The sequence below is a fragment of the Polyodon spathula genome, chromosome 5 (assembly GCF_017654505.1).
Source record: "Polyodon spathula isolate WHYD16114869_AA chromosome 5, ASM1765450v1, whole genome shotgun sequence".
Lineage (NCBI taxonomy): Eukaryota > Metazoa > Chordata > Actinopteri > Acipenseriformes > Polyodontidae > Polyodon > Polyodon spathula.
The window spans coordinates 74,681,801-74,708,142 of NC_054538.1; the positions used below are offsets into that span (position 1 = coordinate 74,681,801).

General features: G+C 37.5%; 1 protein-coding gene across 2 annotated transcripts in view; it reads right to left on the reverse strand.

Moving 5' to 3' along the window:
- The window catches only part of LOC121316309 (SPARC-related modular calcium-binding protein 2-like), a 63,675-nt gene that overhangs the window by 16,014 nt on the left and 21,319 nt on the right, over positions 1–26,342 (reverse strand). Inside the window, exons 3-9 of one of the 2 annotated variants that reach the window (XM_041251324.1) lie at positions 25,760–25,866; positions 25,077–25,176; positions 21,980–22,024; positions 18,595–18,678; positions 18,013–18,087; positions 10,035–10,221; positions 6,169–6,251 (exon numbers count right to left, since the gene is read on the reverse strand). In XM_041251324.1, the coding sequence (XP_041107258.1) occupies positions 6,169–6,251; positions 10,035–10,221; positions 18,013–18,087; positions 18,595–18,678; positions 21,980–22,024; positions 25,077–25,176; positions 25,760–25,866 (681 nt within the window). The remainder of the gene's footprint in view (positions 1–6,168; positions 6,252–10,034; positions 10,222–18,012; positions 18,088–18,594; positions 18,679–21,979; positions 22,025–25,076; positions 25,177–25,759; positions 25,867–26,342) is intronic. The other variant, XM_041251325.1, reaches the window with a different exon arrangement.

The window sequence follows — 26,342 nt, forward strand, 5'->3', positions numbered from 1 at the left end:
GTAATTCACATACCATTGGTAACACATTCCAACCAGGTGTAACAGGCAATGACGTAGAATGCTCTGACATTACATTAGTTGAAATGAGTTCAAAGCTCTATACGCACACATCAGAGGAGCTTGTCTCTTTCACACTGTAGTTAAGATGTTCACTTGCGGTATGTTTGGTCACTGGTTCGCCACCAACTGACACAAGCCCCCAAAGACTGGTGTGCTAACCACAGAAAATAAAAAAGCTAACCAATGCCCTCAAGTTCCCAGAAGTGCTTTGTAACACAATGCCTACAACTGTAACAACGTCAAAGCTTCCAGATATTGCTGGAAGGGAGCAAATGCCAGCAGGTAATACCACAGATAACACTATATAGAAATACACACTTTTTAAATGAAGAAAATAAGAGAATTAACAACATACTATCAGCTAAGGTCTTAATAAGGAGCTTAATAAGTGAACATCAGAACAAAATCAATTTGCAAAGGAAGAGCTGTCAACATAAAAGCTTCCTGGCTTTCAATGTATTTCATTGATTGGACCAATTTATGAGAACAAAATAATTGGCCAAGAGTTCCTGAAGGCATTTGGATGCCAAATAGCTAAATTTCATTAGTGTCATTCATTATTTTTAATATTAAATCTCAGTCATTTCGACTCTCTGTCTTATTTACATTGAACAGCTGAACAGCAAAAAAAAAAAAAAAATTTTCAAACCTTCAAGATGGTCCAACTACATAAGTTGTTAATGGCTCTCTTGGCAAAAAAAATAAAAATAAAAAATAAAATAAAAAGATTCGAGAAATGCTCAACAAGTGGTTTATTATGAAAACACAAGATATTATTCAGCCTGCTTTTTTTCTGTACACAGAGAGGGTTTTAAAAAGGGTTTTTTAATTTTTTTTTTTTTTTAAAGTATTAATTCTACATTCCCCTAATAAATCAACACCTCCTGGTTGGACTGGGTTTCAGCAGACACCTGTGTCTGTCAGACTAAATAACGAGGCAGTTAGATAAATATTACTGGCAACAGTAGACCCTGTGTTCATTAACTCTGTACATGTTTACAGTGCTATTAAAATGTTTACAGGCCATAAAAGACCACTAAGTAAACATAAAGCAGTTGCGCTGCATGCTTCACTCTGTTCTCTTGCTGTTTTTCTGTTTGTTTTTTCTCTACACTGACCATAATGTTTATGTGAACTATATGCAATAAGAAAAGGGTTTCTCAGCCACATAAGGACTGTGCTTTTTCTCAAACTTGACAAGAGAGACAGTTAAACCGATCCTGCAGCATGGTTACAAGGAACATCATTTCTAAATATATAACATAGAGCAAAGTTGGCACAATGTTTGTGACATGTAACTGATAGCAATCTTGATTTATAGGCTGAAAGCACATTTTTATTCTATAATCTAAATGTACTTCGCTAAAGAAAGTTAAAGTAAATTAACAAGGAGGGTTATCCAAGGAAATATAAATATATACGGTCAGACGTCCATAGAAGGCAAACTACTAAAACAAAAGTTACTTTGCTCATAAACCACAATAGCAGGGCAATTATAAAGGAGTGAAGCTTTTCTGACAGGGTTAGGACTCTCCTGAGTTAGAAAGTAAATGGACTGAAATGAGTCTTGGCAGAGATGTTACAATTTATTATGTTGTGTTTGGAAGTATTTGTGCAACACCCATACATTATGCTATTTGGTAGTCCCTTCTATATCTGAGAATCTGGGATCTGGAATTTTGATTTTGCTTTTTAATTCAGTTTGAAAGGTTCCAAACTAGTTTAATTTTAACCCCAAATGCCCAGAGAATCTGCAAGGTGCATGTTTATTTCATGCTGCAGATTTTTTTAAGCACTCTGGTTCCCCAAGGTTTAATACACTACAATGCTGAACCGACAGGTGCTTACATCTGAGACAGTTGCTTTTGTCTGTATCGAAAAGGTTTAAGTATTAGAACAAATACATTTTGAGAAGGCTGGGTGCATGTCATTGTATAGCATTGTTAATCAAGTGTTCTAGCTGAGAATCACATCCAACTCAAGTGGCTTGAAATGACAAGCTAAACGGTTACCTTCTTTTCAGATTTTAGTTTTATACATCAACTTATATAGAGGAATCGATAGTTCAGCATGTTGCTTTTAGTTTTTCTCTTCACTATTCACTGTAAAAGACCTGTTGCTTTCCAGAGGGTCTCGACCACAGACTAGTTAGGAAGTTGAGAATCAATGACACACAGGTCTGGACAAGAAGCCTATGTCGGAACCCCTCCGCCTTACCCCTTCCCAATTCCATAAGGTAACACAGTAACAGTACGGAGAGGTCCAAATTATGAGGACAAGTACGACGATATATGAATTAATATAATAATAAATAAATATATATATAATTAATAATATTATATATATATATATATATATATATATATATATATATATATATATATATATATTATATATATATATATACTATAATTAGATCTAGACCATCTAAGATCTAGACCATCTCAAGAACTGGAAAGCCCTCCTCTCTCTCTCTCTCTCTCTCTCTCTCTCTCTCTCTCTCTCTCTCTCTCTCTCTCTCTCTCTCTCTCTCTCTCTCTCTCTCTCTCTTTCTCTCTCTCTGCTAAAAGTTAGTGGGAAAAAAAGTTGGAGCTGATTGAAGATCCCCTTTCCTCCTTGATAGTCTCCTGTCTTGTTGCATTTGGCTTGCATGCATGCTTTTTTTTTTTTTTTATCTGAGCTATTCAAGAAATGTATTATATCAACATTTTTGTCTCTCGTTATTTTTTGCTTTGTTAACAGATGCCTAATTAACCCCTAAAGAGACTACTGTACATAAAAATAAGTATATCAGAATATCCCCAAGGCAAAATTATTTATAAATATCCACTGCCTCATTTTTTGCACGATTTTTAGACACATGACCTTTTAAAAGTGTTTTTGCAACACGATCCCTGTTTTTTGTTAGGATGGAAGAATGCAGTTTTATTGAGCAATGCTGTGCGGATGCAAGTGCAATCAAAGTAACAAAAGTACGATTGAACCTTTATGGTCTACAAAGTATAAATACAGACATTCACCCAAGGGTTAAAGTGCCAAGTCAATCAAACTAGCCATTGTTCAACTAAACTGTAAAATAAAACAAACATATAAACTGCTTTCAGAAGAGGCTAATCCCATTTATAATATACTAGTCTGCCAGTAGGAATTTACCAGTTAATTATACCAGTGCATCATTAATCACCACTTACATTAGCAAACGTATTGTAATGTAACCACGATTGGGGAAAAAAAAAAAAAATCCTTACACAAGCCTCTGTAGCCCTTTAAATAGAAACTTTCCTTCACAAAACTCTATCCCAAACAAAGGTCTTTGGAAACCACAAATGACAGTAGTTAATTATTATTATTAGTAGTATTATTATTGTCCCCTCATTACATTAAAGCAATGTAATGACCCTTACAGCATATGCCATCAGTGTTCTTTGACACAATTGCGATTAATATCTAAGATTTATGGTTAATTCTTCAACACAGTGTAGGTTGTCCTGGGTTGGTCGTTTTGATTTTGGGGTGTCAGTTTATTTAATGAAGCTTGCTTGAAGCTTGATAAAGGACATATCGGTTTCCTTTACCTTCTTCATGAACTGGAGTGCCCCCTGCATTACTAACATGAGTCACTCCTCAATAAAGCGGTTCTGCACCGCGGTGGTAATTTTTGATAAAAAACAGATCTTCTGTATAAAATAATTTCTCATTCAGAACCACTTATGAGGGCCAAGATCCCACACACATTGCATATTTAACTATCATTCTTATTTTATTATTAAACACAGAATTGTGCGCTTTCCATAACGTCCTAATTTAGGTTCCAAGGCAAATATATCAAATTTCACAACGTCCGGACAGAGATAAATAACAGTATGGACCACATGCATTCGGTGAAGTTAATGAAGGTAACTTCTCCACTCTTTCATCTCCTCTACTTTTTGTTAGAAACTACACTTTTTATCCTGTCTTCCTGCTGGGAAAGACCTTGGGGTGCAACAGCAGGTCCTGTCTCTTCTTACTGCTGGGGGTGACTATTTGTTGTGGCTCACTCTTTGGTATGTTTTAAGTATTTATTTTTTTTCAGATAATTACAGAGGACCTTATCCCCAGGAATGCCCACCACTTTTGTATATGCACTACAACAATATGGGCTGATTTTTTTTAAAAGCTATTTTATCCAAAATTGTCATTAACATGAGTTTTTTAAAATAATTTTTCAGAAACGAAAAACACACCCAATAAACTTACCAAACCAGAAATAAACAACCCAGACATTTCAGTTGGGGGCTTAGCAGTAGTTTTACTCTTTTTTTAAAAATTCATTATTATAGAATTATTCTAGAATAGAATAATAATTTAGTGAAGCCTTGCAATTAAAATTTAACATAATCTGTAAAGTTTACAAATTAGGTGGACATCAAAACAATTACTATTTTCTATAATAATTTACTTATAATTTGCTTAATAATTTACTGAAAGCCCATTCCGTAACAGCTAGTGACAAATGGCAGTGCTTGCAAAAGCATCTTTCTCAAACTGTATTACAAAACAAAATATTTTAATGAGCACTAGGATCAAGGAGTAGTGTACTCCTGGCCAATTATGAGTTCATGTTGCAGAGGCAATAGTCAAAGCTGCATTTAAGGGAATAGAGAACCAAAATGTTGAAAAGTATAAAAAGAACAGGGTAATTTAATTTAAATACTCAAAGCATGGAAGAAAATGTGACTGTATGTACAGGATATTGAGCAATTACCCTTCAATTCTCTTGTCAATCAAGTTCCATTCAACTGCATTTCAAAAACCATAATAACAGCCATTTGTTGTAACTTGCCACTGTAAATATTCTATTCTTTTATATATTATATATATATATATATATATATATATATATATATATACATTTTATTATATAGGTTACATTTTCTGGTCTTTCTTTTTTTAGTTCAGTAACTGTTAAAGACAAGCTTACTAATAGATCGCAGTAATAACACGTGTTTCATGTAAGTAGTAATGCATGCCAAGGTGTCCATTGACAGGTGCACTGTTAGGCATCCTGTACATTTCTGTGTCCAATATATCTGTGTGACAGAGATCGAATGATTCTTGGTGTTAGGTCTCCCTCCTGACCTGTGAGGGCACTGTGTAAAAGAATCAGAGTACCCTTAATCAAATGGCATGACAATTTATTCCTTAGGGTAGGTGGAAGTCGGTCATTTAGGAAGGGGGCTGAGCTACAGCACCCAAGCTCAATGACTCGGACTGGAGACAGCGTGGCATCCGAGGATTGGAGGAGCAGGTGCGCTCGTTATCCTAGCGGTCACGGGTGAGGGTATAAATACGGGGCGTAGTGTAAGTGATCTTTTACTTTTTAAATGGTTAGAAACAACCTAGAAGGAGAACCTGTGTTACGAGAAACTTGAGTATTGTGTTTGTTTTGTTTGTCTAGTAAAAACTGTTGTTTGTTATTTAGACTACTGTAAGAATTGTTATGGGAAATGTTTGGGGTATTGCGATGTTTGATTTTCCATGCCTGTGTGATTGCCACAGGGACTGGTTAGTTAAGTCTGGAGGAGCGGGAGACAGACAGAATATGTGACTGTTCCTGTTGGTCAGTTATGTGTATGGATCTGATTCAAATAAACCAGAGAAGTGTTCAAGGACCAAACAGCCTCGTCTAGTCCTCTATTAAACACCACCTACAATGCTATACTACTAACACAATCCGAAGCGGTAGCCAAAGGCCAGCACCAAACCCGGACACCAGCAATTTTCAGCAGTTTCACAGAGAACTGTATTTTCACCACAAGCACTAATTCATTCACCGAAGTACCTGTGTCTGTGTTTTGTGTTACATGTCGGTGTCAGACTTTTAGTTACGGGTCAAACCTGGGGATTACAAACAAAGTGATACACGCTGCTGTATCACTTTACAACATTTATTATTTACAGGTGTTCGCCATAAGGCTCTGGACATTGCTAATTAATTCAATAAACACCCTTGCACCTGGAAATCACTGTCTGTCTGTTTTTTGTATCCGTTCTGCACTGCACGCAAAAAAAAAAAAAAAAGTCATGTACCAAGTACTCATTTACACCCTCTTGTGTTGCACTTACCTTGAAGAGGTCGGCTTGTGTAATGATCTTTTGGTTTTGTAGGATGCGCTCTTGCATTCCCATCACATTTTGGTTGTTCGTATCTACAAAAAACCAAAACGTTATTGATTATTATACTAAGTTAAGATGTCAAATATATCAAAGTCTTCAATTTACTTGGTACAATTGAGAATAATACTCAGTTATGTAGGTCTGAACTGTGGGTTCAAACCACACAATCTTCCTTCCAATGATAATTACCTTTACACATGAAACACCCTTTGTACTGATTTAAACAACCTTGGTACAATATACGAATGGACCATTTCAATATATAAACATATACTGTATGTTTAGAACCATTGCACTGTATGTGGTGTTTGGAAACTGGGTACATGCAATATTTTCCATGATTTTAGTATACATCAGATGTAAGACACCTAAAAGGAAAAGATAAATATTTCAATATGTGACAGTCAGACTTAAAAAGCTTAACATCTGATTTCTCTGACTTGAATAAACTCAGGTCCTCTGAAATTCAGATAATCTTGGCTCAGGTAAAAAAACAAACAAAAAAAAAAAACCTTGAATACAAGCAAGCTCCCCAATCTCTTCTTCCAATCTCTTCTTCCAATGCATTGGCAATAGGAGTCTGATGTCACTCATTGCACAGTAGGCATGACCGGCCTCTTTTGTATCTGATTGATAATAATAAAGTTTCCTGGCAATAAATCACATGAGAGCTAGTGCTAAATGATTTTGTAGGGGGAAAAATGCTTTTGTTTTGTCCAATATTGGAACAAATTACAGACCTTCTTGATTGCTATGAGACCACCAGATATGTAATGAACTTCATGCTCATGTTGGTTTGGTCCAGGTAGTGGGAAAGGCACCCTTTGGAGCAGGGAGGATAGAAGCTGCTTTGATACCCAGTTTAGAAAGGACTGGATTCTGATAGCTGATGGATGACCTCTTAAATCAGCCAAGAAAAGAGTGAAAGAGAAATCTCGGCACTGCATGCACTAATGTAGCATCTGGCACCCTGCCTGATCTCTGATTAATCTGATACCCCACTCTACAGTTCTTTCACTCATTAATAATTGTTCTGCTCATACTCTTTCCCTTTGGCTATGCTTCTTCTGCCCAGTCCCCCTGGCATACACTGTGTACTAGCTTGTTAACTTGGTAGCTGATCTCATGCCTAGCACATTCTTGTGCTAATAGTACAATTTATTGGATGCCTACAGTATGCACTTGTGATCCAGACATTGATGGATATTACAATGACATTCTGTCTACAGTAAGGATGGACTATGTAATGTGCAGAGCTAAAACCATGTCATGCTTTTTTTGCATTAAAAAGGACATTTTTTAATAAATGCATTTATTCATTAAATATTTAAAATTATATAAAACGTTGACAGGAGGGAGTGTCAAATTAAACATGCAAAGCCATTATTAATACTGTGTAATACTTTACTTTAGCTCATCCTTTTAAACAGAGGCAAGAGGTACTTACATTTTAAACTATTACAGAACAACCTGCAAAGTTTAAAGAAACACATTACATTACCATTGTCTGTTCCCACGATATTTGTAAGCATATTGCAGACTATTTTTACATTTGTAATCACAGATCAACTAGGCAATACATTTCTCAACATATGCAGGTGCTTTTGCCAGGATCAAAAAAACAAACAAAAAAACAAACAATGGGGGACATGTATCTCCCATCTCAGCCATTGAACTCTGTAGTTCTTTCAAAGTTGTCGTTGGCCTCACAGTGGCATCCCTCACCAGTTACATCCTTGCCTGGCTGCTCAGTTTGGAGGGATGGCCTGATCTAGATAGTGACTGGATGGTACAATGCGCCTTCCATTGCTTGATGATTGAGTAGGCTGTGCTCATAGGGATATTCAGAGACTTCGATATTTTTTTGTACCTTTCTCCTGATCTGTGCTTTTCAATGACTTTATCCCTGACTTGCTTTGAAAGCTCCTTGGTCTTCATGGTTGAGTCTTTGCTTGAAATTCACTACCTGACCAAGGAACCTCACAGAGACAGGTGTTTTTATTCTAAAATAATGAGAACCACTAATATTGCACACAGACAGAGGGCATTCAACTAATTGTGTGTCTCGTTAAGGTCATTTTGTGCACCTGAATTAATTTAGGTTTGCCACAGCAAATGGTTTGAATACTTATACAATCATGACTTTTCCATTTTTATTTCATATTAATTATCTATTTAATTTTTTCTTTTTGTTTTTTCTTTGAATGAGTGGAGCAGGTTGTGTATATAACACATATTAATCCCTACTTCAAAGAGTCATGACTGCAAGCTTTAAAGCAACAAAATGTGAAAACTGTGACAGGGTCTGAATACTCTTGTAAGGCACTGTATAACCTCTGCTATAACACTCTTTCCTATCAGCTGCTTTCCGACTTTTTCTTTGCATCCAAATAAGACCAATTTGAAATCGATCTTATTTGTGGATCCTTTTAGGACAGGTGCTGCTGTTCTTCCGTTTTATAATCTAATTTTAATATCAGACTTCATTTACAAATGAGACCCACCTTCAGTTTGCACGTGCTTATAATTAAGGCTTGATATTCTTTCAAATGCATGGCTAATGAGAGGATGAGTGCATTGCACCCAGAGAGCATTTTGCTGGTGCTAACTTGCCAAAAGTGTCATGATACATACAGGGCCATTTTAAGGCTGGTGTAAACTCTGTGATATGGCCTGAACTCCATCGCAAACGCTTGATACATGTCCCCCAATGTCTTCTAAGGTTCACAGTGTATTCAGATCGTGCTCTGTCTCCTGCAAACTTCCTAAAATAAGCCATTCATTTCAATCAGACCACCAGCATTTCTACAGCAGGGAGCATGAACCAGACACACTGCAATGCTTAGAAGAGAAAGAAATCTTTCTAATGGTGAACGTTGAAAAAAGTAATCCCATGTTTTACTTACTTTTTTATGATGTGTGAGTAAAAAAGAAAAAAAGCAAAACTATCGTGAATGCTGCAATACGGACCCCACGGTAATGTGTTTCATGTACACACTGCAGGGGTTCTGGAACATTTTAAGACTATGTTAAGAGTATGTTATAGTGCAGTGAGTAACTAAAACAATACTTCCACATAAACAACAACAAAAGAATCCAGAAACCAAATCTAACCAAAATGCTGACAAATGCCATAAACATATAAAACATTGTTCTTTTGTGCATTATGAGAGTCTCAGCTACAATGTATCTGAATTACTGGGATATGATTACATCCCAGTGAAAGAGAAAACCGTCACAAATATTTGTAAAAAATGTAATTGACTCAAATAGATTACTCAGGAAATGGTTGAAACAAAGGCATAGTGCCCTTGCTACGCATCTCTGATTACTAGATTTACTCAGCACCATTACTGATGGCTGCTTGTTCCTCAGAAACACTTCCATCTGACTTGGACATGTATGGGAACGCAGGTCAAGCATAGAGCACAAGTAGATTAGGCCGGCAAGAAGGGGACATACATTTTGAACAGAGTAATGCACAAACAGCATGAAGAACACAGCTTCTGACAGCATGAAGCCTTATGTGAAATACACCACAAAGCTCGAGGGGGCTTCAAATCTTCCTGAGAACCCTATCATATCTGCAACAGTTTGATTTATAACTGCAGCTGAACTCTTTATTATTAAAGGCAGGTTTCTTGGGAATCCTGAGCGTGCCTCTTTTCAGTGTCAGGGCAGAGCCCTGCGATCGCTGGGAATCAGAAGCAGCTGATAGGTAAAACGAGAGGCTGTTGGGAAGCAGAGTGGGAGGAAATGCAAGTAAAAAGCAGATGTTTGATGGCTTGTAAATGTACAGCAGGGGTCGTTGTTACCTCGTGGACGTGCCAGGGATGGGGCGCCCCGTGTCTACCAGCACGCACCAGCAGTAACTGGTGGAGGGGTGGCACTGCACAGGCTTGTACAGGCCACCGTTGGCGCATTCGGGAATGAAGATGGCCTCGTTTTTGTGCTGCCGTGCATCCTCCTGAGCCGACTGGTGCTCCTGATCACATGAGGAAGCTGAAAAAAGGACGTTGAAAGAGACACCAACATTAGTGTCAATGTGTGGCACCAGTATACTTGCAGGCAATGGGATTGCACTGAAATTTGTTTTTATGGTCTACTGTTGTAACTCTGTATAAATGTATGTTTTCCCCTTATGGCAATTTGTTGAATCCCTCATTAGTGTAATTCAATAAATACAATACAAATACAGAGAGGTCTGCGATAAAGCAGGAGTGGTTTTCTTTCAGGTGTCTGCATTAGAACTAGAACTAGAATTAGTGACTGTTTAGAACAATAAAATAGACCCCATTCACTATTATGCACTATTGAGCAGTTACATAGTCTAAGAGGGTGCTGGTTTTGTTTCCAGGAAGAAAAGAAAGAACAATCATTTTCATAACAATCATTAAACATGAATTCATCTTCAGCATTGCATCTTTACTTTGTGCTTCTTTAGCTCTCACTCCATCAAAACACAAGGTAACCATGCAGGCCTATACAAATATTGCATGAGTATCCGAAAAAATACCATTCGCACATTGTGCCTGGAAAAAGGGCATTGCATTCTCCAGGGGAACATACTGATTATCTTTCAAGCTGGTGCACACAGGAGAAATACATTGCTTCCTTAGGTTTGCACTTAGCGCCTGCTTTACCATCTGTTTGATAACGATAGTAAAAAGGCTATATACTCTATTTGATTTAAACGTTTTGCAATTTCTTCACCCCCGCCCCATCTCTCCTGCATAGTCTCTCTAGTGACTACTGTTGGCAAAATCTTTGTTTTTTTCCATCACCACATTTCAAATAACACGTACTGACCAGATTAGGAATGACTCAGGTTTGTGAAGAAACTATGAAACTATGAAAATCCTGCATTTCTTTGATCTCAAGTATGGCTTTTTGCCTTTTTTGTTGTTTGTTTCTGTAAAAAGATTGCTTCATTTGACAAAAAAATGCAAATGTGTGCAATCCGAGCACTTACTTCTCCATCCATACTTAAACAATCAATTAGATCATGTAATATAAAGGCAGACTAACTGTAGGCCAACTGGAAAGCTTTGCAGGAGGGGGTTGGGGGGGGTTTCATTAACAAAACCGCAACACAATTCAGCACAGTTGGCACACAGAGGTCAAAGGAAGAATAGAAATTAGGTCTTGAGGCTGAACAGATTCCACTGGATGCTTGTAGGGTAATGTAGGGAAGCTCATGCTGACACTGCATGTGCCAAGTGGACAAATGGGCATGAGAAAAAACTGGTATACAGTGCTAAAAAAAATGCTAGTAGCTGTCTTAAATTATATTACTAATGTGCATGCGATTGTCTGTTAACTGGCTAAGAATCACCAGTTATTATGACTGCAATAAAATGTTTGCATATAATTAGGTTTGTGTCATTTATTACCTAAACCCTAAATCTCATGCTTATTATAAGTTATTATTATTGGAAACTGAGAAACCGATAGACAAGTCATTTATTATTAACTTATCTGTAAGTCTTGTTAATTCTGGCCCAGTGAACATAAAGTGCATTTAGTCCGTACGTTTAAACACTACTGTTGTAGTAGTACTCAAAAAAAATATGGTTCTAAATTTTGGCAAATGTTTTAATAAGAAGCCTTGTGATATACAAATCCATTGATATAAAACCCTTGTGATCAAAAGGTTTTGTTTTAGAACTAACCAGCCTATTCAATAATAATATTGAGAAAGACATTGAATAATAGGGTACTCACACACACACACACACACACACACACACACATCACTCGTTCTGTCACTTAGGTAAAAGACCCTAAAAAGAAGATACCTCATTTGCCAATATTGTCAAAACAGAATTAGAGCTTCTCCTTTGTGTAAAGTAATGGAATCAATGTACCGTGGAGAATACGTTTTTGTAGCCCAAACATGAATTATCCTTTGGCTCAGCTCTACATTTAGATTGTAAATCTGTAATTCCTGCCCATGGGTAGAATCTTTAACAATCTTTGGATGTATTATAATAAGTTCTGGTATTTGGATTATTATTTATTATTATTATTAATGACTACAAACAGAATAGAAAGAAAGAAACGTTTTTCTTTTAACATCAGTATCAAAGGCCCCTCTTTGGCATTTTCGCAGTACTATGTGACCTTGAAGGTGGTTCATAGTCATATCCAGTAAAAAGTCCAGTGATATGAGCACATTTATATTGTTTTGTTTGTCTTGTGCATGGAGTTTTCCCAGGACATATCTTGGCAAAAAAATAATAATAATAATAATAATAATAATAATTCAGCTCTGCTGTGTTAGAAGGACTTTGTGCAACTGATTAACCAGTCTGCATTTCTGTGCAATTTCCCAGATTCAAATCCTTGAAAAGAACACAGAATGGGGTCTATTCAATTGAACTTAACAATGTTAGGACTGAATACTACCACTGTTTTGAGATCATTAATACAGGGTCCTTTGTGTGTAAAGGCTCTAAAAACCAAACATCAACTGTAACTATGCATGTACGTCTCTTCAGTGTATATATGGTAATACAAATTTATAAAATGGCTTAACCAACAGCAGTATTTAGATCTGCCAACATTTAAATCAGTTGAAAAGACACCAGTAAGTCTGAGTGAGTTGTTCAGAGCTAGAGCGCCAGAGGACAACGCAGCTCTGGGCAGCTTACATGCAAGCCCGTAGGTGCCTGGCCAGACTACAGGGGTTGCTGGTGTGCAGTGAGCCAAGGATACCCTGGTCGACCTAAGTATCTCCTCCAAAATACTGCAGTTTCGACAGAGCTAGGTTGACTGAGAAATATGTCTGGGTTTGGTCTGTGGAAAAGGTGGTAACTGTAGTATAGCACTTACATTGGATTACTTTCACAAAAAATGTCTGAAAGGATTAATGCAAATAAAAAAAAAAAAAAACATTTCAGGGTCAAATACTGAATTAGTCCGTTTTGGCTGAAAATATCAACCATAGTATTTTGGTGACTACAGTATAGTTTCAAAGGAAAAACAGTTGTGTGAAACTTTGGGGATTTTGTAATTTGAGGGTCTTTTGAAACAGAGGATTACATTTTATTTCGAAACCAGAGCCTTCGACACACATTTTTAAATAATTACTAACAGTGTATAAACATCAAGTAATTAAGTTTGGCTTGTATTATCATCCTCATAGAAGTGTTTACATTAATTAAAGATGTTACAAAATACTTTTTAGTGCCTGACATGCCAAAGTAAAATAAATATTTAAAAAGTGTAATGTTTTTGCGTGCGTCAATCTACCTAACAATGACAATGTCACCCTGCCTAGTAGATTCTCAGCACTGCTTGTTTACTTGGGAGTCCTTCACATAACCATATTGGAAGTCCAACGTGGGCGAATTGGAATTGGAAATATGTGAATTTCTGCTGATAACTCGCACCGCACAGGAATAAATGAGCCTCCCAATAAGGCAACAATTTGAAGAGAGGCTCTGGTGCTTTATCTTTGTCACAGGTCACAGGTTTTTTTTTTTTTTTTTTTTTTTTATCAATCCACAGTAAGTCTGACGCTGTTGAAAAAAAAAAAATAAATAAATAAACATTTGTGTCCGTCACTCAACTTGAGCCAGCCATGGTAACATCAGCTCAGTTATTGCTTTAAAAACACTTTTTTTCTGAATTCCTAATTATTATTAGCTAACACAAGATGCTCTTTTGCTGCTGTGAAAGAAGCTACTAACCACCAGAAAGTCACAGGCAAAAGAGTATTCATTCATGTCTTACCAAGAAGTTTGTTTATGGTACAGCTTCTACAAATTGAATTGTGTGTTTGTTTTACATCAATATATGGTATATTATAAGGTTGCTTGAATGTGAAACCAAGTTCCCTTTCAATTCGAAGGTGACCATCACAACATACTTATGGATTATGCCTGCCTATTGCTAGGTAGTCACTGAGCTCTTTATATCAGAGCTGCCAATAGCCGCCTTCCTGGAGTGACACCCTTGGTCCCACCCACCAAGGGATTAAACAATCAACTAACAGAAGCCATGATCTCTTTTGCCTCTCACCTACGATAAGGTAAGACTTCTGTGTTTAAATGAGTGTGTTTTGAAAGAGCTTTTCCGAGTCGACTGCAGCTCCCCTGCATTCATGCTGAAAGCTGTTGCACCGCTTTTATGGAATCAACGGCTCCAATTCAGTGTCTCTTTTTTTCCTTTCTTTGTCAGCCTGATCATTTGTGTTGCAGGCTGCATTTTCTTACTCTCTGTAGTGTGTGAGTAACTGTCTGTGCAGTATTGGTTTAAAGGAGTGCATGTGTTGTCTTTTCTAGCCTACACTCTTGGGGAGAACACAGTTCCTCCACCAGGGCTAGGCTCTTGTTTTACTGGATTGTTTTTGTCTGCCCTCTTGGTGCGCTTAAAAATTCAGTTAATCCGCATTGCACTGGTCTGTTGTATTTACCCTCACAGCTTTGCTGTTGTGCGTGTATCTGTTGTTTTCTCTTACTGCCTAGCAGTTTAAAAAAAAATAAAAAATATGCGATTCCTCAACCGGGACACAATCTATATATTTTTTCCTATTACTGCCTTTGTGGTTAAAAAAATAAATTATAAAAATAAATAAAGCAGTACAATTTTTCTTCCTGTCTGCACCGGAGCTCCTTGAGCTTGTGTTTCACTCAGGTATGCGCTGCGCGCTGCACTGTTGTGTGACTGCACTCGGTCCAGAACCAGGAGTGCAGCAGCGTGAGCTTCCCTGTACTGCTCTCCTGATTGCCTACCGCAGTCACTCGAGCCTGTGTATCCACCCCGGTATATGTTATGTGGTACCTCAGACTGTGTTGACTACACGCGGCTAAGGCTAGGTGCTACATGCCTCTAGGTGCTTTGGTGCCCTCGGTGCTTAGATGCTCCATGCCTCGGTGCTAAGTGTCCCAGCATGTCAATAACACCTGCACTCACTCGGTGCCCCAATTCTTTGGTGCACCAGTACTGTGTTCTACCTCATTCAGTGTCCTCTGTGTCTCTGCACCCTTGGTGCCTGAGTGCTTCAATACATAGGTTCACACCCTCCGGTGTTTAAACAATAACCTTAGGGCCATACAGACATCAAACATGGCTAAATTCCATGCCTGCACGTTCTGCAAACGCAGTGTTGGTAGCCCATGGCCTGGCCCCAGGCTCAAGCCCTTGCTCTGGCCCCAGCTCAGCCAATAACTCCAGCCCTGGAGCTGACCTCGCTTGCACCAGTGGTCACCCCGGATGTTACAGAACCGGATGTCAGTATTGCTGAGGAGGATCATGATGCGATTTCGATCACAACCTTCCTTCAGAAGCAGCCCCTACATCCCCTGAACATTTATTTGGACCAGCGGTAGTGGAATTGCTGCAGCGCTCTCACCGAGAATGCAAGGTGTCTGGGCAGGTAGCCGCAACGATTCCAGAGCCAATTAATACCGGTGCAAAGAACGGTCTGCTTGGGTCTCCGGCTGGATTCCCTTACAATGCGAGCCTACCTGTCAGACGACAAAGTAGCTGCCATTCACAACTTTGGCACTGTTCAGTAAGGGTTCACAGTACAATTGGTGTTGTGTTAAAAACTATTGGGTCTGATGGCCGCGGCTTCATCAGCCACCCAACTAGGATTACTCCACATGCACCCAATCCAAGTGTGGCTCAGTGCTTTTTGGCTACATCTGAACCGCGACAGACACCTTCGGCTGACCGTGTCTTGCCTATGCTGGGAAGCTCTACGTTGGTGGAGGCAAGCGTCTCACCTGAGCGAAGTGTACCTAGCAGCCATACCTGCATGCCATGTCAATATTGACTCAGTCTCCCGGGCGCTCATATACTAGCGACCCATTTTTTGAAGGGTGTTCGGCGGTTATACCCTCCAAGGAAGGTAGTTCTCCCAAATTGGAGCCTTGATATTGTACTGGAGGCTCTCACAAAGGCCCCATTTGAGCCCATACTCTCCCTAGTGTTGAAGTATCTGTCTATGAAGACAGTCTTTCTTTTGGCTATCACCTCCGCAAAGTGGGTCAGTGATCTACAGGCGCTGTCAGAGCATAGCTCCTTTATGCATATTTGGGACAATGGCAGCAGGGTGTCACTGCGTACAAACCCTGCTTTCCTCCCTAAGGTGATCACAGCCTTCCACATGAACCAGTCTGTAGAACTAAAGTCTTTCCATCCACCTCTGTTTTCTTCAGAGGAGGATAGGAGATTGAACTTCCTCTGCCTGGTGCAGGCTTTGAGGTGTTATGTGCATAGGACAAGAGCTCTGCGTTATTCCGACACACATTCAGACATTTGTCTGTCATGGGATATGGACCCCAGGACAGCCCCTCTCGAAGCAGCGACTGTCGTACTGGATTGTGGACACAGTCTTGACAGCGTATGATAGTGCCTGCTTGCCCCCACCTGGGAGGGAAGCCGTGCACTCTACCACAGGTTGGCTACATCTTTTGTGCCTGCGGTAGTTCTAGGTATAACGGATTATATCTCCAAAGTTTCTGCAACTACTGATGGTTTGAGATGTTTAATATATATATATTATATAATATATATATATATATATATATATATATATATATATATATATATATATGAGAATAAAGTGAAAAAGTACAGATGCCTAGCTGAGAAAGCAATGAAGATCCTAAAAGTGAAAAAGTACAGATGCCTAGCTGAGAAAGCAATGAAGAAAAATCCATTTAAACAACAACGAGGTTGCAAGCTTGCACCGCTAACCCTTGGGTTATGAGGTCATGATGCGTCCCTCATATGCTGCTGTTCCATCTCCCTCGCAATTGCTCTGGTATACTTTCCCATAAGTATGTTGTGGTGGTTGTCTTCGAATTGAAAAGGAATGTTAGGTTACTTACCGTAACCATGGTTCCCTGAAAGAGAAGATGACCACCACCCAGTGAGGACGCATCGGTCACCATCATGGGCTCAATGCAAAAGAGATCATGGCTTCCGTGAGTTGATTGTTTAATCCCTCAGTGGGCGGGACTGAGGACATCACCCCAGGAAGGGGCCTATATAAAGAGCTCAGTGAATACCTACCAATAGGCAGGCATATCCCATAAATATGTTCTTTTCTTTCAGGGAACCAGGGTTATGGTAAATAACCTCACGTTTGCATAGCTTACTTTGGTATTTTACTGTGTGCCGTGCTTTCTAAGTACATATAAAGGACTTGAAGCTATATACCACAGAAGCATTGTTTTCGCAATGTCCGTCGACCCTGATGTTGTTTCCTGGACTTCATATGAGGTCTGAAGATAAGACAGGCTGGCTCTTTAAAAATCTTAATTTGTCTTAGTTGTGTGCCAACAGAAAGGTCAAAATCATTTTTTGATTGATTTTTTTTTTTACCATGAATATAGACATTTTTAAATGAGGTTATCACTTTGATTTGACTGGGTAATCCATCATGCCAGTTTTGTTTATTTTACGAACAGACTAAAAAAAGTTATTTCTTTGTGAATCTGTCCTCATTTGTCCACCCTCAGTACCCATCTCTGCACTTGGTATCGAGTAAATGAATAAGGTGCTTCCTACTTTGTCATTCAGCCTTTGGCAATATGAGAAAGAATGTTGATTCAAAATAGGAGAAACCAGGCATTCAGATAGGAAAGAAACTAGAGAAAAAGAGACACAGACAAAGAAAAGGACCTGAAAATAAATTCAAACCCAGTGCTGTTGTTTCTTCAGGCTCTACCAATAAACACCTGCAGTTTTTATTTTTTCATGGAAAATATATATTTTGACTAACTTTAAAATAAAGCTAACCAAGGTTTTAAAATCAAACTTAAAATAATTTCATACCTGGATTCCTAGTTCTGTTTGTCTGTCTGCTTCTGACTCGTTCCGTCCACAGTGATGGATAATGAGAGGTTATGTCTAAAAAATGAAGAAACAATAATTAAGACTACACACTGTGCAATTATGTAATTCTAACACTACATATACATTGTATTTTTTTTTTTTTTTTTTTGTATTTTAGTTCTTTTTAACAAACATTACAATGTCCCTTTGTTGTTGGTATAAACATAGCATATGTATAACCTTACTAAACAATACTATTGCAGTCAGTTAAATTGCATTAAATAAATAAATAAATAATACTACTACTACTAGTAGTAATAATAATAATAATAATAATAATATAATAATAATAATAATAATAATACTGTTTTTAAAAATACCAAATTCCCATTGGGCTTATTTTATTTATTTATTTTTATTCTACTATTTTTTTTAGTATTGCTATGCAGGACGGCCACTATAAGATTGCTACCTTTATTACAAATGTGCATGGATTAACCTACCGATTAATCAACTAATGCCCATAAATTAATCAATGAAAACTTTGAGTGGCAGCCCTAATATATATATATATGATCTTACCTTCTTCATCCCCCTGTGGTTGTGGGTCCAATGCCGCAGCGGTTGAATCATCTGAATTCAGAATGGAAAAGATTTGCAAGGAGACTACAATTATAAAAGTAAGCTAGATATTTCTACACTTATAGTGAATTACTGGTCATTTGCACATTGCCCGGCCAATAGGAAAGAAGAAGAAATAAATGAGTATAGTGGTAATACAGTGCACTGTGGCACTGGGAGTTTACTTGTTTCCATGTCAGATGGTGAAACAGTGCTTTCGAAAGAATGAGGCATCTGAGTCAAAGGGTATACTTGATTTGCGCCGCTGGTAGCGGCTGGATGTGCCAAGGTCTGCTTCATTAACTCAGTAGGACTCTGCTGGCATCTGCCCTCTCTTGAACAGACAGAGGCAGACTGATATTATACTGAGGTAGCACTGTGGTGTGTTTGCCATTCTGAATATGGTGATAAGCACAAACATTATACATTTATTAGAACACCCCGCTGCTTCTGTAGTTTTGATTTGTTGTGTACATGAAAGCAAACACCTGTAACTGAACATCTTGGAAAATTGTCAAAATAGGCAAATTAATGATTGTGTAATTTAATTGATGACTTTATTAGGCTAAACATGCAATTCGTTTCTGATAGCAATTGAAAAGGAACACAGAGCCACAAATGGTAACAAATGGAGACTTCTTAGAAGTTGTTTAAAATGGCTAATTAAAGCATATAGTGGTCTAACATGTTCACACATTAGTGCCTACTGTTTCTATATCGCTGATCTCTGACCGAACAATTGAAATTCTCTCACCCACGGGTTTTCATGTAGGTTGGTATATAAAGGATATAAATGACAAATTTTGAGTTGTTCTAATACCATTTACAAACTACTCTATTTACATATATTGAGCTACTTTAACTATACTTACAAGGCTATATTAAGATGTATAGATTATTATATAAACCATGGTTAGAGATTAAATGATTGGAAACATATGAGAGGTAAATCAAGTACACCCAAAGTCTTCCATGAGTTTTCATGCTTTACTAAGCAGTAAAAAAGTTTTCTGCTTCTCCAGCTTGCAGCTTTGGGGAAGGTGAGAAAAAGGAAAGCTTATTCTGAAACAATAGAAATCAGTGGTTTAAAAATAAAAGAGAAACCTAGATGAGAGGGGGAAAAAAGGTAAAAGAGAAAATTAACAGTACCTGAAAAAGAAAGACGCTAAGAGAATGTTTTCTTGGAAAAATAATTCAATTTTGCTTCAGTATTATCAAGAAAGGGCCTGCAAATGTATTTTATTTGAATCCGTCATGCCAAGGTAATTTAAACAAACAAAGAAAAGAAAAGAACAGTTGCATAAATATAAAATGGTACTTTATTTGTAATAACATTGCGTGTGTGCTTCAGTGTTACTTTAAGATTGAATATAAATAACTTCACTTAGGAGTAATTGGCTGCAATCTGAAATGTTCAAACACAAGTTTGTCCCCAGGAAGTATCTATAAAAAAAAAGGACAGCATTGCTCTCAGACGGATGAATCACAGGAATCTCTTTCATATGTGAAAAGGCACCAAGAAACAGATCAGAGTTTTTAAGGAAATCTTCAAGAAATAAAGATGTGATAAAGTTTAATTGTCTGAAGAAAAGGAATCCCGCACATGGTCAACAAGTTTCTAAATTTCAAAGAAAAGAAAAAAGACAACGCTGTAAAAATGCCCCTTTACACAGTACCAAAATAGATAAATCTGCTTAATTGGATTTTGTATTGTAGCTGTTGCTATGTGCAGCAACATAACATATCTGGTAACTATGGATATAATTCAATAAGAGAAAAAGAATGTTGCAAGCAAAACCACATTTAAATGGAATTTTATCAAGAAATACAATATACCCATTCTCTTTTTTATTAATTTTTTTTTTTACTTTGCCCAAATTTGGGACTATTGACAACGTATGGATACCAACCTGCAATACTGAACTGTCAGTCGTGTGATTTGTCAGAACCCCATAGCAATTGACTGTTTTATTTGTTTGTTTTTTTTAATCAGGAATATTTACCGTATTCCTTCAAATTTAAGCCACCCAAGAATTTAAGATGCAGTCCAAATTTCATATCCACAATTTGAGAAAAAAAAAAAAAAAAACATAAAATAAAGCTGAATTAACAAAGATACAACCTCAATTATACATATAAGAAAACGTATAGGAGGCAGTTTGCAGCAGTCTGCTGTCACACAGAGCATTACAGTTAAGAGCTGCTTCTCATTCCCAGTCGGGATTACTCACACCTGCTTTTCTCCCAATTTGTGAACTGTGGTATTTCTTGACATGTCGAAAAAACACGGGGGTCTGGTCAGCATTTCAGATCTGTCCAAGCTGGTACTGTTTGTTAGAATGGAGCCTAATAACGAAACTCTGAAATTGTAAAAATTTCTCTTCGATTTCCTCAGAAAGCTAATGATGCTTTTTTGAAAATGGCTGCTTCTATGTCATGGATGATTCAAAATCCGGCAGTCATGTCTTTGTTGTCTTTTCTTGGCAGCCAGTCACATTGCTGTTTGTGTACTCGGGTATTCACATCTTTTGTTGCTGATTTTAATATACACATCACTATACTCGAATTAAGAAAAACAAATATGTTTAAAAAGTGTGTCTTAAATTGGAAGGAATATGGTACTCACAGTACCTTCCCAAGGCAAGACACATCACTTTACAATTCTTGCAAACACCATGCAACAAAGCAATCAAACAAGCATAGACACTCTAGATGAATATTGGCAGCAATTGAAAAGTTTCTGTCCACACAATTTTGTTAAATGCTAAAACAATAAACCGTTTATTTTTTAAACATTGAACATTCTATGTTTAATTACTAATGAACAGGCTATATAGTTTACTACAAAACATATTACTTACCATGCTTTGTTGGAAGTATTAAGAAAATATCACTATTGTTTTGTCCTATTTTAATCTCTTTTTTGTGATAAGTCAGGTTTGATCTGTAATTTTCATTTCAGAATGGATGGGCAATGGGTGATTACATGAACACTTCATGTCACAGCAGCAGGCTTTAGTTTAGGGATCAATGGTTATTTACAAACTATACATTTCTTATAAGTTTTGCTACACATTATTTATAATCATTAATAAATAATTATATTTTAACATACTTTCCTTGTAACTACCAGACCTAAGCAGCTAGCTTTGAGTATTTTAAAAGCAGAACACTGCTAGCTATGAACGCCTGTGGTCTGCAAAATCCCAAATAACATCTAACACACATTAGAAATAATTGACTCTGTACTGTATGTAACTATTGACGAAAGAAAAGGTCCAAACAGATGATCTTACTTTTAAAAAAAAAGAAAAAAAGGAAAAATATGCATGATTTACATATTTACCTGTTTTTCCAGCTTCTCTGCGGGGTAACTTTTCAGGTATTGCCCCTGAAGAAAAAAATAATTCAGAACTGTATAGGAACAGAAACTAGTACATAAGACTTTTGTCACTTGCAGAATGAGAAAAATAAAAAGTAATGCACAGCCACAAATTAACTTACATTTCTTTATTATTTGTCTTTATTACAGCAGTGAATATGCCAGGATCCACTGTCCATCAATAATGTGTAACACCTACATCAAGGTTATCGAATAAGGGAAAACACAGCAAACAGCAATTCTGTACATGACAAGTATGTGCACAGACCTGCAGGGGTGTGCTATTAAAGCAAGGCTTACTCTGGGCAACTCTCAGTCTTAAAAGCAAAGTTGTAAATAAAGTTGTTAGTTAGTTTAGCTTCATGTTTCAGAATGCAAACAATAGACAAGCGCTGGACTAACACTTGCACTGAAACGTTCATATTTTCCAAAAGGTAGATTGTCTGGTAGCACTTTACATTAAGTGTCTCTAATTACTGTGTATTTACATAGTAGTTACTTGGTAAATACGTGTGTATTTAAACATAATTACAATGGTATTATGCCTAGTTACAATGTACTTAATGTGTACATCTTTTTGCACAATATATGCAAGTATACAATTGTATCAGAAAAATATTATGCAATGCATAATAGCATTGTACGTATGTGTAAGTACACATTTATTTACTAAGTAACTACTATGTAAATACACAGTAATTAGTGACACAATGCAAAGTGTTACCGATTGTTTATATATGTATAATTTTCTTTGGTAGATCTGGCGATGTGTTTTTAGTTAATATACTGTAGTCTACAGTTTCCATTTAGAACTACACAACTGAACAAAGACATTCAGCCATCACTTCTGTATGTATTCTAATTTGCATGTTGTAAAGTTGTGCTAACCCAAACAATAAAATAAAATAAACAGTTAACACCTGCAATTTGAAAAAAAAAAAAAAAAAAAAAAAAAAAGAATCTGAACTATAGGAGAGTTTGAGCAATTATTATAATATGCAAATCTATAAATATTTGTGACCAAAATATTTGGCGAAATACTCCCATTTTCTTCATGAAAAGTTGCTGACCTGTATACAAAGTATGTATTGTTATTGGAATTTGATATTCATGCCAAAAATATTTACTTTTTTTTCTTACACAAAAAACATAATAAAAGGCTTGCAAATATTTATGGATTTACAGTATTGTGTTCCCACAAGTTTACGCAACTAGGAATACATTTGTATTTATAGCAGGCCTGTGATCCTCCACAATCAGCATAATCATTTTCTCCAGTTTATGTTTGAAAAATGCCTCAACTTGTGATATTATTTTTTGGACCACTGTTTGAACAGATAGGATTCTCTAAGCTGATGTTCATTACATCAAACACGTCTGTGTTCTCAGATTGGACATACTAGGATAAATCTGTTACAGGAAAAATATATACAGTACTGTGCAAAAGTTTTAGGCAGGTGTGAAAAAATGCTGTAAAGGAAGAATGCTTTCAAAAACAGACATGTTAATAGTTTATATTTATCAATTAACAAAATGCAAAGTGAGTGAACAGAAGAAAAATCTACATCAAATCAATATTTGGTGTGACAACCCTTTGCCTTCAAAACAGCATCAATTCTTCTATGTACACTTGCACACAGTTTTTGAAGGAACTCGGCAGGTAGGTTGGCCCAAACATCTTGGAGAACTAACCATAGTTCTTCTGTGGATTTAGGCAGCCTTTGTTGCTTCTCTCTTTTCATGTAATCCCAGACAGACTCGATGATGTTGAGATCAGGGCTCTGTGGGGGCAACACAATCACTTCCAGGACTCCTTGTTCTTCTTTACACTGAAGATAGTTTTTAATGACTTTTGCTGTATGTTTGGGGTGGTTGTCATGCTGCAGAATAAATTTTAGGCCAATCAGATGCCTTCCTGATGGTATTGCATGATAGATAATTATCTGCCTGTACTTCTCAGCGTTGAGGAGACCATTAATTCTGACCAAATCCCCAACTCCATTTGCATAAATACAGCCCCAAACTTGCAAGGAACCTTCACCATGCTTCATTGTTGCCTGCAGACACTCATTCAACTGCTCTCCAACCCTTCGGCGAACAAACTACCTTCTGCTACAGCCAGTTATTTCAAATTTTGACTTATCAGTCTAGAGCACCTGCTGTCGTTTTTCTGCACCCCAGTTCCTGCGTTTTCGTGCATAGTTGAGTTACTTGGCCTTGTTTCCACATCGGAGGTATGGCTTTTTGGCCGCAAGTCTTCCATGAAGGCCACTTCTGACCAGACTTCTCCAGACAGTAGATGGGTGTACCAGGGTCCCAATGTTTTCTGCCAATTCTGAGCTGATGGCATTGCTGGACATCTTCCTATTGTGAAGGGAAGTAAGCATGATGTGTCTTTCATCTGCTGCAGTAAGTTTCCTTGGCCAACCACTGGGTCTACGGTCCTCAACATTGCCAGTTTCTTTCTGCTTCTTCAAAAGAGTTGGACAGCACATCTGGAAACCCCTGTCTGCCTTGAAATTTCTGCCTGGGAGAGACCTTGCTGATGCAGTATAACTACCTTGTGTCTTGTTGCTGTGCTCAGTCTTGCCATGGTGTATGACTTTTGACAGTAAACTGTCTTCAGCAACCTCACATTGTTAGCTGAGTTTGACTGTTCCTCACCCAATTTTATTCCTCCTACACAGCTGTTTCTGTTTCAGTTAATGATTGTATTTCAACCTCATTATAATTGAATTGATGATCATTAGCACCTGTTAGGTATAATTGTTTAATCATACACATGACTATATGCCTACAAAATCCCTGACTATGTGCAAGTGTACCTAGAAGAATTGATGTTGTTTTGAAGGCAAAGGGTGGTCACACCAAATATGGATTTGATGTAGATTTTTCTTCTGTTCACTCACTTTGCATTTAGTTAATTGATAAATATAAACTATTAAGATGTCTATTTTTGGAAGCATTCTTACTTTACAGCATTTTTTTGACACCTACCTAATATATAGATATAGATATAATGTTTTTAGTGAGGGGGGGTGGTTGTAAAGGGTCTCCCTACCTGGGCATCGAGGTGTTTTATTGGCTACTGCTGTGCCGCTGATGGGTCTTCCATTGGGAGTGACGCACCAGCAGTAACCAGTGTAACTGTGGCACTGAACCTGGAAAAAGGACATATTTGAAAATGCATTGCATGCACAGTAAGTATGTTTTAATTGTGTTTTATTTCCTAAAGCTTTTTAAATGTCATTAGTTAGACATGTACTATAGTTACATATCAAACAGAGCTGTGTCGAACGCCCTATATTGACTTTGGGCAGCTCAGGCTAATTTGGGGACTGTGGCTGTTGGATTAGTAAGTATATATGTATAGTCCAGTGTAGTACATGCTCCCATGATTCAGACCACACAGCTGTGAAGTTGACCTGGTATCTTGAATTACACGTGACACATACCATTGCAATCAAAACAGCAACCATAAAGCAGCATCCTAATTGAATATCTGTATAATAAGCTGTTCCTTTACTCTAAATACAACAAAACACACCCTGTCTCTCAAATTGTTCAAGCTGGGGTAAGATAGTTCTATTGGCACGCATGATCTATTAAAAAAACAAAAACAAACAAACTGAAAAGAATATTGAACAACTTTTTTTTTTTATCTAAACAATTGTTGTTAATAACTTTAACGTTCTTAAAGAAGCTATCATCTTACATCGAATAATGAATGTGTAATGCAGATACCTGACTGTATGTGCCATCTTCGTTGCACTCGGGGACAAACACTTGTGGGAAGACTTTCCTTGCCTGCTGTTGGGTGTACTTCCTCTCTGCCACACATCTGGAAACCTCTAAAAGCAAAACAAAATTATAAGATGCAGCTCAGGTTAATATTCTATGAACAACTCGGAACAATCCAAAATGTTTTGGAAGTGGAAAATACCCAAACACCCTGTTCTTATTTGCACAGTAAACTGAACAGCAGTATGATGTTAACTGCTGAGTGATTAAACAATTAGGACACACACACGCACACGCACACGCACACACACACACACACACACACACACACACTCACGCACCCACGCACCCACGCGCACGCGCGCACACGCACACACCCGCGCACACGCACACGCACACACGCACACGCACGCGCACGCACGCACACAAATCCCAGCAATTGCTCTATAGTAGAATACCAGTAATAGATGGATGTTTGGCACAAAAAAACAAATCAAGCAATTTATTCATTCCCTCTCCACAACAATCTCTACAACAGCTCAGGAGAATTGAAGGTCAATGGGCATCCTTTAATCCCATGACCAAG